Below are 12,500 nucleotides of genomic sequence, written 5' to 3' on the forward strand. Positions count from 1 at the left end.
TAAATTTTAATTTCAGAGAATTTCACAATTTTTCTCTTCGTTCCTGTCACATTTCATTCTACATCATTCAGAACTGAGAAATCATCCAGCATGGTTCACGCCAAAGATGCTTAGCGTAACTTTAATTACTTTCTGGCGACCCAAACTCCCCTGTTTTTTCTGCTTAAAAATCGTCATTAATTATAAAAAAAACTCCCCTTCAGTACACGAACCGTTAGTTTTCTTTGCCGTGCGACAGTTATTGAAGCGTTTTTCGCAACTAATTCATAAAACACAAACGTGCGCCGCTCTTTGAGAAGCAGTCCATTACAAAATCGACTCGCTGACTTATCTGAATTGTTTATATTTTGTCGCTCTATACGTTTTTGGTTTAGATTTCTTTTTTGCCCGATTAAGAGATCGTCGATGCTGGAATCGCGATCAATCTTACGGCTGAAACCAAGCACAGACATTTTAAGGTTTCTTAATGTGGCCTCAAGTCCTGGACATGCGTTAAGCTGGCGCCATGAAAATCAACATGATGAACGAGATTCTTCTTCCACACTGTGCTTGGACTCCTTCCTCCACACTGTGCTTGGACTCCTTCTTCCACACTGTGCTTGGACTCCTTCATCCACACTGTGCTTGGACTCCCTCTTCCACACTGTGCTTGCGATATCGGTTTTTAGCGTAAATTTTACTGTGGAATTCACTAGTTAGCCAATGAATTTTTCTTTAGAAGAAAGCAAAGAAAATGATTTAATTATTAAAGCAGCAACCAGAAACATCAAAACGCGGACAATTCGAAACCTTTTATTTTCACTAACCCTACTGACAGCAAGAATAAATAACCAGGGAGCTCCGCTTTTAAGCTTGGCTAATTATATAGATAAGAAATATCGTGCACAAGGTTGCAAACTGTGTCAGAGCAGCGCATATCGACTGGCATAAAAGAAGAGGAGACAATGATGGAATAGCATGAAATCTGTCATCACAAAAACGAGACGGAGGACTCGTAACAATTTTTCATAAATTACACTTACACGCTTGAAGAACCAGGCTGTTTGGTGGTCCAAGCTCGCTTTCAAATGAAATAAACACAATGTCACTTACCTTGGCAAAAAACAGCGAATGAAAAATTATTTCAGTTCGACTGTGTCTCTGTCGATCTTATGCTTGGACTCGAGTTTCTTTTTCTGAGAAAAAACTTAGCCCAAATCATTTCTCCAACCAATTTTTTGGAGTGCAGTTTGAAATTCCTCAAAAGGCTTCGTTTCTTCGTTGGAGGGTCGGTAGAAGACTCCTAAAGTAATTACACGTTTATCACAGAAAAAAATATCTATAAAAACAAATTCAGATTCAGTCAGAAGAGACTCGCGAGGAGTGGCTGTAATGTGGCCCCCCACAGCAATCAGCACGCCTCCTCCATTTTGTCCATTACATTTACGATCCCGTCTAAATACCAAATAATTGTTAGGGAGGACTTCGCTGTCAGAAATAGAATTGTCCAAAAGTGTTTCTATTAGAACGATAATGTCAGGTTCGATTTTATTCCTTTTGTTCACGATACTTCGAGAATTTGCATAAAATGTCGAAAGGCCATTGAAGTGTAAGACTGGCTGTTCACTAAGAATATGCTGGTCGGAGACGCAAGGACCAGGATTTGGGTCGACATCGCCGCCCCTCAGGAGCAAGACAGCCGTGAAAGGTTGCGACAGAGTTTGGGTAGTAATTTATTCTCGAAAAAGCGAAGCCTTTCCGAACAATAGGGGAGATGGAATGGCGTCTTGACAAACATCAGTGGTAAAGGTATCAAAATTTCTTGGCATAGCAGCATTTTGAATTGTAGCCTCAGCGAAACCATCAACACACTTGGTAACTAGTGGACGATTTCTCCAAAAAGCACAAGGTAAGGTGGAAATAAAAAACAGGCTCAGTATCACAAGAGAAGTACTGGAGCTCCATGAAACGTGGTCGACCGCCATAACGACACTTGAGTAGTGTCAGCGAGACAGTGGAGTGAAATGAAACTTTCTGTTTTCACATTTTCTTTCCGATTAACCATAATTCCCTAATTGCAAGGTACAATTGATACCTTAACATTAACAACTTGTTTCTTCGCGTTTTCCTCTGATTAAGTGCTTGCAAAGAAACGTAGTAAGTGGATGATTCAACGCAAAAAAGCAGCATGCAGTATTATGTCACCTCGGTTATTCTTAACCTTAAAATGCAAATCTCCGCTGTTTTCAATTGGTGTAAAGGGGTTTGCCAACCTCATCTTTATTTTATTCAAACCGGTATCATGTCTCTTAACCGCCGGCGTAAACAAAGCTGTCAGAGTGACGCGCAACTCTGTCTTCGTTATCTTGTGTTGTTGTAACGCTAATTAGCCCATATTAAGTAAGAAAGAAAGAAATAACTTTATTTAACGAGGGTAAAGACATTGATTACTGGTCACCCAGTAGTTTTCATAATGGCCCTCCAATGAAATGAACAATGAAAGTAAATCAAGTCAAATGTTGGTTTTTGAGGAGAGGGGAAACCGGAGTGCCCGGAGAAAACCTCTCGGTGCAGAGTAGAGAACCAACAAACTCAACCCACATATGACGCCGAGTCCGGGAATCGAACCCGGGCCACATTGGTGGGAGGCGAGTGCTCTCACCACTGCGCCATCCCTGTGAAGGTTTGTATCAAAACAGGGTCACCGGCAGCCTCGCTTCCATTGTTAGGCTTGGTAACTTAGCCACAACTGTAAAATGGTCTATTTCTCAAAAATCGTTCAAATTTTAACTCGCGCCACTTACCACGATACCCAGCATCGACAATTTCCTTGGAGAAAGGGGCTGGGGGGAGGTAGGAGGACCAGTAACAATTATTTCAGACTATATATGTAACTCGGAATGTTTGGCAGCTACTCTAAGGATATTGTTTATGAAGTCAACTTTGGTTTATTGCTTACCCAGGGAAATGAAACGATTTTTCCTCCTCTTGAACTTGCAGTGGTTCACGGCGGTTACACGGAATGGACTTCATGGGGGTCTTGCAGTCAAACGTGCGGAGGGGGTCAGCAGAACCGACAGAGGAGCTGTTCAAACCCAGTTCCATCCGCGAATGCCAAAAACTGTCACGACTTGGGGCCGTCACAAGATGCACGCGCTTGCAATAGCCAACCATGCGGAGGTAAAGGAACAAAAACAAATCAAAAACAAACAAACAAAAAAAGTCGAATCAAAAAAAGGAAAGAAAAACACTTTTGAGACATTAAAAGCTTTGAGTTGAGTGCCTTGTGGCGAGGGAATATTTTGTTTTTTGGCCAATCACTTTCCATATATTGAAATTCAGTCCCAAACAAAAGGCATCGTCTCGAGGCTCTGGGGAATAAACTCATACAAATCCTTATAAAGCTCCTTATTAAGCTCCCCCGTGGCAATTCTATTTATGATTCTCTAACGCCTGAGCTGTGTAACGCCTTTAATTATCATTTTTCTTGTATTAGGCCTAATTTAGTAAATAATATTCATGCCAATGAAGACAATTCTTCACATTTAGATTATTTAGCTGAGACTGGTCCCTGCACATTCGAACTAAACCGACCAGCGTCTCCAAGGTTCTTCTGCTTTTAATCAAAATCTACTGGTTTGGACAAAATATCTGCAAATCTCTTGCGCGAATGTGCTGATTTAATAGCCGAATCACTCTGTACTATCTTTAATCAATCTCTTGCTTCTGGCATTTTCCCTGATGAATGGAAACTTTCGAAAGTCGTCCCCTTAAGCTTGCTCAAACAGGGTACTCATTCAGATCTAAATAATTACCGCCCAATTTCAGTAATAAAGCCTTCGAAAGAATCATTTATGATCAACTCTATAATTAGCTTACTGTACACAATCTCATTTAAAGACACCAATCGGGATTTCGCCCTTATCATTCCACTGTCACTGCTTTACTTGAAGCTATTGACAGTAATGTTGGGCTTATAACATTGACCAGGGTAATGTAAACGCAGTAGTTTTCTTGGATTTAAAGAAAGTCTTTGACACCGCCGATCACGATATTCTTTTGTCTAAACTTATGAAATATGATGTCCACGGAACTTCTTACGATTGGTTTAGATCATACTTGGGCTGCCGCAATCAACGATGTTTTATAAATGGTTATCTCTCTGGGGACCATTTACTTACTTGTGATATACCTCAAGGTACAATTCTGGGTCCACTCCTTTTTATGATATATATTAACTACTTACCTTACTGTCTATCAAATTCTGAACCTCGAATGTATGCTGACGATACACACAAAACCTTTGCTAGTAATAATCACTGTTTTAAATGAGGATCTTGCTATAGAGTTGAAAAATGGATAACTGCTAACAAGCTCACCCTTAACGCAACTGAAACTGAGTTTATGTTGATCGGATCGAGGCAAAGGCTAAGCGCGTTTTCACAACCCTCCGTCACTCATGACTGACGGTGCATATTGATCAGACTTTATCCTGGAATGTTCATGTTGAGAATTTATGTAAGAAAATTGCGTCTGGTATTGGAGTGTTGAAGAGAGTGAGGTCTTTCGTTCCACATGAGATTCTCCGATCAATTCTTTCTGGGGATATTGCGCAAAACCTTAGCCAGTAAACTTCAAAAACTTCAAAATCGCGCTGCGCGTATACTCACTTACTCAGTCGAACTATGATGCCAACGCTGATAAGTTAAACCTTATCCAAAAACATGGATGGATAAAACGTGATTCTCAACGAACAATCCATAAGTCTGTAATGGTTTTTAAGTCGCTTAATGGTCTTACTGCCGATTACCTTAGTTCTAAATTTGTTGACCGTAGTAGCGTCTCCCGTCTCCAATAGACCATATTCGTATTCTCAGTATGGGACTGGGACTAGCTTGCAATGGAGGCTAATGCGGGGGAATATATTAAAAAGTATTTGCATTTGAAAAGATGTCCCCGCGTTAGCCTCCATTCCAAGCTACAGTAGTTCCAGTCCAATACTGAAAATAAGAATATGGTCTATTACTCCTTAAGGGACACAGAGCACAAACTAGCTATCCCACAGCCACAAACAAACTATATGAAAAATATCTTCTATTCTGGGGCAGTTCTTTGGAATAGTTAACCAATCGAGTTGCGGCAGGTTGATTCCCTTAGAACGTTCCAGGCTGGCTGCGACCGTATTCTTTTCATCAAGTTAAATCTACAATTTCTACACACGGCATTCATGTGAAGTAGGTTTTGTTTTGTCATTTGATATTCTAGTTATATTTTTTTGATTATTTAAAGTAATTTTAAAATAATGTAGTTCTAGTCGTTGTATAATTTGTAATCATTCTGATGAGTTTACCGTGTCTAAATAAGTTTTTCCTATCCTATCCTAGCCTATATATATCATATATTTATTCCCCAGAGCCTCGAAATTATGCCTTTTGTTTAGGACTGAATTTTAATATATCGAAATTGATCTATTAAAGGAGCCAATCATAGCGCAAGACGAATACTAGCCGTCATTCAGCGTGAAAACACATCTAAGTAACTTACAATTGTTTTGTCACCGAGTGACGTCTGAGTTTGTCTACGGGCAATGCAACTGAATAGAATGGACCAGGATTTTCCCAGTGGCCATTGGCAATAGATAATCCATAAATCTTTGAGAACGTCTGCAGTCCCAACTGATCGATGAGCAAATTTGCTTAACCTTCATATTTTCCTAACTGCCATTCATCTCTTTAAATTTAAGATATTGACGGTGGGTACAGTGAATGGACGGAGTGGTCCGTTTGTAGTCATACTTGCGGAGGAGGAAGTGCCGTACGCCATAGGCTTTGCGTTAACCCCCCTCAACAAGAAAATGGTCAATTCTGCGATGTGATTGGACCAGATGTACAGATCAAACAGTGTAATACGGGAAACTGCAGAGATGGTTGGTGGTGGAATGAACTTATCATATCATTTGTGTTCATACAAGCACAGCTTGATTAATTGTTTATTGATCCTCGCTTTACTCAATCAGTCACAAGTGAGAATCATTTTTTTTCTTTGAGAGGGAGCAAGCAAACGATGAACCGCACACCGCTGGCTCATTTGGTTGAGCAGCGGACTTCCATACTGGAGCACTTGGCCTCCATGTCAAAATAGTTGCAAATGGTTTAAGTCTTCTCAGATAAGGACTGTAAATCGTGTAGGCCCTGTCTCACAACCTTTCTTGTTAATCAACTCTGTGGGACGTTAAAGAGCCCGCACACTGCACACTGTTCCCGATGATTAGGAAGGAACGGAGGGGGGGGGGGGGGGGATTTCCGGCGTTAATGTACCGCGTCTCAGAGAATTGTAAACCGCCATGAGACTGTATGTGAAAGTTGTGATGCATAAAGCAATTACCATTATTCTCTCCTGGAAAAAATGATAATAATAACTTGAATCATTGTTTCTTCACTATGACCTTCAAGCGTGTAACTTGCAACTTGTTTCCTTGGAACAAAGCTGGGCATTTTAGGACACCAAATATAGACAAAAATAAAATCGAAACCTCACGCGGTGGAAAATGCACGAGATACGTTACATCCAAATAAGGAAAATAATTTTTAAACTGAAAAAACCCCAGCACTGAACCGGAGTTAAACTCTTCAAGGTCATGAGCTTCTGGTCTTACCCAAAAAGCTTAGCGTCAGAGGAGTTCAGTAATGATACGCGTGCATGTTTTTTTTTTTTGTATCATTAAAACAATTCTCTTCGGGTTCTTTTGTTTTCAGCAAACAAACAACCCTGCCAGCAGGGACTGAATCTTGCCATCCTCCTCGACCAATCACTTAGCATTTCCAAGAAGAGTTTTGAGTTAGTGTTGAGGACATTTCTGCCGGACTTCATTGAGACCCTAAAAATATCAAAAAGCAAGACACATGTTGCCCTCGTTAGGTTCTATGAATTCAGCCACATGGATTTCAATTTTGCAGAGAGGAAATTTTTCTCAAAGCAAGTGCTGAAGAAGTATTTCCTAGATTTCAGTGTTAACACTATTCTGAAAACGAGAATCGACCGGGGTCTTCTCACTGTCTTGACTGAAGTGTTCACCCCACGTGCGGGAGAAAGATCTTCAAAGCAAAATGTCCTGCTTGTCTTAACCGATGGGAGGCCATTTCCACCAAAGAATGTTCTTCCCTTCAACGCGACGATTCCTTCATTAAGGGTAAAGTATTGTTAAAATCGCTTTTATTTGCGCGATTTGGACGACCATAGGTGTCAAAAACGCCACTAACAAATGGTTTGCATTTTTGTTTGCATAATCGCTAATAGGGACTTCAAAATCTACGACGGGGTCGTCAAAGAGAACGCCATAAAACAATAATATCGTTGGTTAAAAGAGGAAAAATAATCGTGCTGCACGTGCGCACGCATTTTAGCACAAATTTTTGCGGTACTCTGCACAACAACGACGTTAAAGGAACTTTATTTAAGTGTCTAGTTGATTTAGCGCTGGAGCACTAATTGGGGACACTGTAAAGTGAAGTTAACAATCAACGCAAATCAGGTCAAATGTTGGTTTTTGAGGAGAGGGAAAACCGGAGTACCCGGAGAAAACCTCTCAGTGCAGAGTAGAGAACCAACAAACTCAACCCACATATGACATTTTCCGTGGTACTCCCTACGCGTTAGTTTTTCTATGTGGTAAAGCTGGATTAACATGTGATTCACAGGCAGACCAGGGAAATTAATGTAAAGTGTCAGTTAAGTAGGTTCCTTGAGCCAACAACGTATCACCTCCAGGAGGATCGCAAATGGCTTCACAGTCCAATTTGAGGAAAATGCCACAAATTAAGAAATTTATCAGCCATATTGCCAGCATGGTTGTTCTAATAGTATAGTGGTCATCACACTCGACTAATGATTAGGGGGACGTGCATGGGTTCAAATCCCACTCAGGGCAGTTACAGATTTTCGATTTCTCCAAAAGTTGTCCTTTTTTTTAATCTCTCTAACTCTATTTCAAAACTTCTCCTCAAGTTGCACTGTGATCCATTTGCGATCGTCCTGGAGGTGATACGCTGTTGGCTCAAGGGAACTACTTGACTGACACTTTTACAGACTACTATCGAAAGTATTTAACAAATAGATTCCACGCTGTCGTGCGTCTGTTCAGTAATAGATCACAGATGACGTTAAAATGTGGTAGGAACAAAAACTTGGCACACGAGGCGATAAGCTAGTGTGTCAATGATGTTCTTACCACATTTTGACGTCTTCTGTGATCTATTACTGAACAGACGCACGACAACATGGAATCTATTTGTTTTATATAGTAAAGAATTAAACTTTATTCGCATAAAGGCTGGTGGTGACGTCAATCGTGCGTCTGTCATCTAACAGATCATAGGCAAGAACCAATCAAAATGCGAGAATAACTTGGGTTATTATATAAATATATATAGAGAGAGAGGACGATCTGCAAGACACTTCTCCGTATACGTCTCAAGATACTGTGGGTAAAGTAACCATTCCATACACAAACTACTATCGAAAGTAGACGTAGTGTTTTCTCTATAGTAGTCTTCTTCAAAATCTGACGCAAGCAAAATCTTTCCATTTAAGAGACACAACATTCTTGAAAAACAGATTCCAATACTATGAGTCATTTCAATGTAAGATTATAATGAATAATATCAATTACAGGGATTTTTTAATTTTGTATTTTAGCATCTCAATTTACGTATAATACCTGAGTGAAATACATCGCAGTGCATTACATTGTACACTTTTACACCGGGTTTGTCTGAAAACTCCTTTAATCACTTTTAGGAAGAAAAGAAGGCACACATCGTTGCCGTGGGTTACGGAAGAGATAAAATTATAAGGCCAGAAATACTTGAAGAAATCGGAGGAGATAATGTGCTTATCATGAAGCGACGTGGTACTGGGGATTCTGGATATAAGAGCTATGTTCCACAAGTAAAAGAAATGGTTTGCAGTAAGTCTTACTTTTTACGATGGAAAGCAGTAAACGGTTAAAGTGAATACCTCAAAAGTGAAGACTTCACAAAAACGTCGTTGATTGTACTTTTAGGCTATTTTTGTAACCAATTTTCAATTAGTGTGCCGAGGTTGTGTTTTTCGATGGAGTAACTAGTGATTTAAACGCGGCGTCTTTTTCGCATCTTTATCCATTTTTGTATTTTCGTTATTTTCCTCTGATGTTCTTCAGTTTCAAGAAATGTTTTATTTGATGTTGTATTTTATTTTGAACTCTTGGTCGTGTTGGATGAATTGTAAAGAAGGACAAGCGGGTCCGATCCCCTATTGCTCAGTGAGATTAATCGTTTCCGATACAAAACACTGTAGGCAAATATCCTGATCGTTTCTGTGATAGAATAATCCTATAGAAAAGCTTCCCATGTATCCCAACCTTCCGAGACCCTTTGAATTCACGAGAAATCTAGCGAATTAATTAACTAGAACTTGTTGATTACTGCCTGGAGAAATCGTGAAACGAAGGGGAAAAAGTCAAAATCTGCAAAATGTAATTCTCGTCATTGCCACTGAATTTAAATTTTAGTCCATGGAATGGATAGAAATTCTCTAAGGCCTAGAAACAAGACAGAAATCGGAAAATTTCCTGAAGAAATGTCGTTTCCGAATGACGCCTCTAAAAAAGACTGGACTCGACTTTGAGTTCGGGTCGCAGCCTCGCTCTGGACCAATTTTAAGTAACTTGAACTTTTTTCCTTGTTACTTAAACCTTAGCTGTGGATGGTGGCTACACGCAGTGGTCCATGTGGAGTACTTGCAGTGTTTCCTGTGGTGCCGGTACGCAGTTTCGCAGCAGAAGCTGCACGGCCCCTCCACCCAGAGTCAAAGGAGCTGATTGTACGGGAGATTTCTCTGAAGTTCGAGCATGTGGAGATGTCTACTGTCCCGTTGGTAAGGACATTTACGTGACGCGTCCTAGCGAAAACACTGCCGGATTTTGCCCGGCCTTGTTCCCTGACTCGCAAGCCATATAAATACATGTATTTCAGTATTTTGCCAGGAAAAGGAACAAAACAACCTGATTGTAGGCTCTTATTATGACGTATACCAAATGCTTGCTTAAAGTTTTTTTTTTTCGTGTTTCATGATACATCCAGCCCCTGCAAAGTGCAAAAATCTGGCGCTTGATCTTGCAGTTGTCCTGGAGACCTCCACCGAACTTGGAGAAGAACATTTCCGTCACGGAAGAGACTTTCTCAAACAGGTTTTAAACTTGATCGACATCTCACAAAATGAAACCCATGTCAGTCTGGTACTCTTCAACAAGCATGTCGACATCATCGTTGCCTTAGATCAATCCATTTACCATTCCAATGAGGCTGTCAATAGAGTGTTCAGGGTTCTTCCAGCGTTGTTCGAGTCTGGCAAACGCCTCGATCTCGCCTTAAAGTATCTTCATAGTTCTGTATTCACCAAGGCGAGGGGTGACAGATCAGATGTAAAGAACGTGGCCGTTATCGTAACTGATGGAGTTGTAGATAAAGGGCATCGTGATGGCTTAAACAACGCCATATCTTCATTGAAGGTAAAGAGTGAACCAAGTTTTATAACTTAGCTCCTTCGAAATGGCCAATACCTCAGTGCTAGAGTGTCTGATATTGGGTGATAAAACTCCTCCGTAAGTGTCATTTATAAAGTGTATTTGGATACATGGTGTAGACAATGCACTCTATGAATGAATCACCCCCTACCGTAATCATTGTTAAGAGAGGCAGTACGGTTATACAAAGCTTGTCTCAAGTGTAAACTTCGCTTAGGACTCGGAAAAAGAGGGAAGTAGGTCTCTATGGCTGTCCATTAATATTAAGGAGCTTCAGCAACGACGACGGCAACGGCAACGAGAACGTCGTCGTTAAATGTGAATTTGCGTTATGGTAATCGCTTCGCGACCATTCCAAGCATTTTAACGTGACGAAGGTGTGGCAAACGAAGAACGAAGGTAGTATGAACGGTGCACGATTCAAGAGCTGACGTTCTCCCTGAAACCTCAAATTTGGTCATTTCACGTTGTTGTTTTGCTGAAGGCGGCAAAGAAATCGACAAAATGAAAAGATACACGTACAGAGCGTGCAGACCTACTGCTTTTGCTCACTAAATACGTAAATTTGTGACGTTCTCGTTGCCGTCGCCGTTGTCGTTGCTAAAGCTCCCTATTATCAGGCTCACGCGAGGTTGGCTACTGGAGCATGATCAAGAGCATTTGCCGTTGAAATTTTACTATCTGAATGCGACATATTCGACATCATATCCTGCAGTACCATTATTTTTTACTAGAACAATGAGGTAAAACTGATTACAGTGAGCGCCAACAGAGTCAACATACGGGAAGAAGTGTTGTACGAGATTGCTGGCTCGGACATGACCCTTTGCACCAGCTATCAGGACTTGACTCGTAGTGTAGAGAAAGTCGCCGCGATGGTGTGTGATGTGTAAACATAATGAGGAACAGCCATGAAATTACTCTTTTGGTAAGACGACCTTTTCCTGAGAATTTGGCATTTGATTTGTATTTTATCATAAGATATTTCATTCTTGATTCTTATTTACAAGTTAAACCCAAGAAGGCATTGATGTGGTAGTTTAGTTCGTGTCAAGGAATCCGATGTGAAATTGCCTGTCCTCATATATAGAACGCCAGGAAGGGTTGACATCCTAGATACGCCCCGGTATGCTTAATTTAAAAACAGAAATCGATAGATCTCCTCCCGGGAATTTTTTGCGTTCCAATGTTTTCAGTAGAATTTTATGTCGTCAATGTATATGTTATGCAATCTTCAAGTTGATTAAAAAATACATCATATATATAATGCGCTATGAACTGTATGTGGCATCATTCAAGATGGCAGATTTTTCAAAAAGTAATTTTTCCGTTAAATCGGATTTTTATGCATTTCAAATGCGATAAATATAGAAGGTAATTTATTATAAGTAACAATTGTTCATTTTAATATACGTTTTTATCCTGAGTGTCTTAGAGTGGGGCTTTACCATGCGTCACTTTCCTTTCAATATGTTCGTAACTTAGCGGCTGATTTGAAACCCAAAAGGATCTTAACAAAGATGATATTAGGTTTTAAACTGAACTTCTCTTGTCGAAACAATAAATAAAAAAGCCTTAGACTGACTGAGGGTAGTTGAATTTGCGCGGTATAAATAAATGTTATTATTAAATGAAAGGGTTAAAGATTACTTGTGAGTTATCCTTTACAACTACAAAGCGACTCATTTCCAATCTCTTTCACCTTTTTTCTCGCAGGAATTAAGGTGAACTGCAGTGCTGGAAATCTCAACTGAGTCAAGGCAATATATATGACGCTTTACGATATCTAAACTATTGGCTGTGTTTTCGTCATTGTAGCTAGGGGCTAAAATTAAATGCGACAATGGGTTGTTTTGATTGGCCGTTTTTTAAATGTTCGTTTACTGACCTTGCCCAGTCTGTGGGTATTACGTACCGGGATTTTTATCGTTTCATTTCTTGATTATCTGAAACCAAG

General features: G+C 40.1%; 2 protein-coding genes across 2 annotated transcripts in view; both read left to right on the forward strand.

The window, feature by feature from the left end:
- LOC138054281 (uncharacterized) overlaps positions 1 to 7,183 on the forward strand; it is a 13,300-nt gene extending 6,117 nt beyond the window's left edge. The window contains exons 3-5 of the mRNA XM_068900755.1: positions 2,980 to 3,159; positions 5,723 to 5,905; positions 6,735 to 7,183. Of these exons, the coding sequence (XP_068756856.1) occupies positions 2,980 to 3,159; positions 5,723 to 5,905; positions 6,735 to 7,183 (812 nt within the window). The remainder of the gene's footprint in view (positions 1 to 2,979; positions 3,160 to 5,722; positions 5,906 to 6,734) is intronic.
- Positions 7,184 to 8,786: 1,603 nt separating this feature from the next.
- Positions 8,787 to 12,500, forward strand: part of LOC138052847 (von Willebrand factor A domain-containing protein 2-like) — a 3,808-nt gene continuing 94 nt past the window's right edge. Inside the window, exons 1-5 of the mRNA XM_068899434.1 lie at positions 8,787 to 8,944; positions 9,718 to 9,894; positions 10,101 to 10,528; positions 11,278 to 11,471; positions 12,260 to 12,500. The exon at positions 12,260 to 12,500 is cut by the window's right edge and continues 94 nt beyond it. Of these exons, the coding sequence (XP_068755535.1) occupies positions 8,875 to 8,944; positions 9,718 to 9,894; positions 10,101 to 10,528; positions 11,278 to 11,436 (834 nt within the window). The 5' untranslated portion in view covers positions 8,787 to 8,874 and the 3' untranslated portion in view covers positions 11,437 to 11,471; positions 12,260 to 12,500. The remainder of the gene's footprint in view (positions 8,945 to 9,717; positions 9,895 to 10,100; positions 10,529 to 11,277; positions 11,472 to 12,259) is intronic.

The sequence above is a fragment of the Montipora capricornis genome, chromosome 6, assembly GCF_036669925.1.
Source record: "Montipora capricornis isolate CH-2021 chromosome 6, ASM3666992v2, whole genome shotgun sequence".
Lineage (NCBI taxonomy): Eukaryota > Metazoa > Cnidaria > Anthozoa > Scleractinia > Acroporidae > Montipora > Montipora capricornis.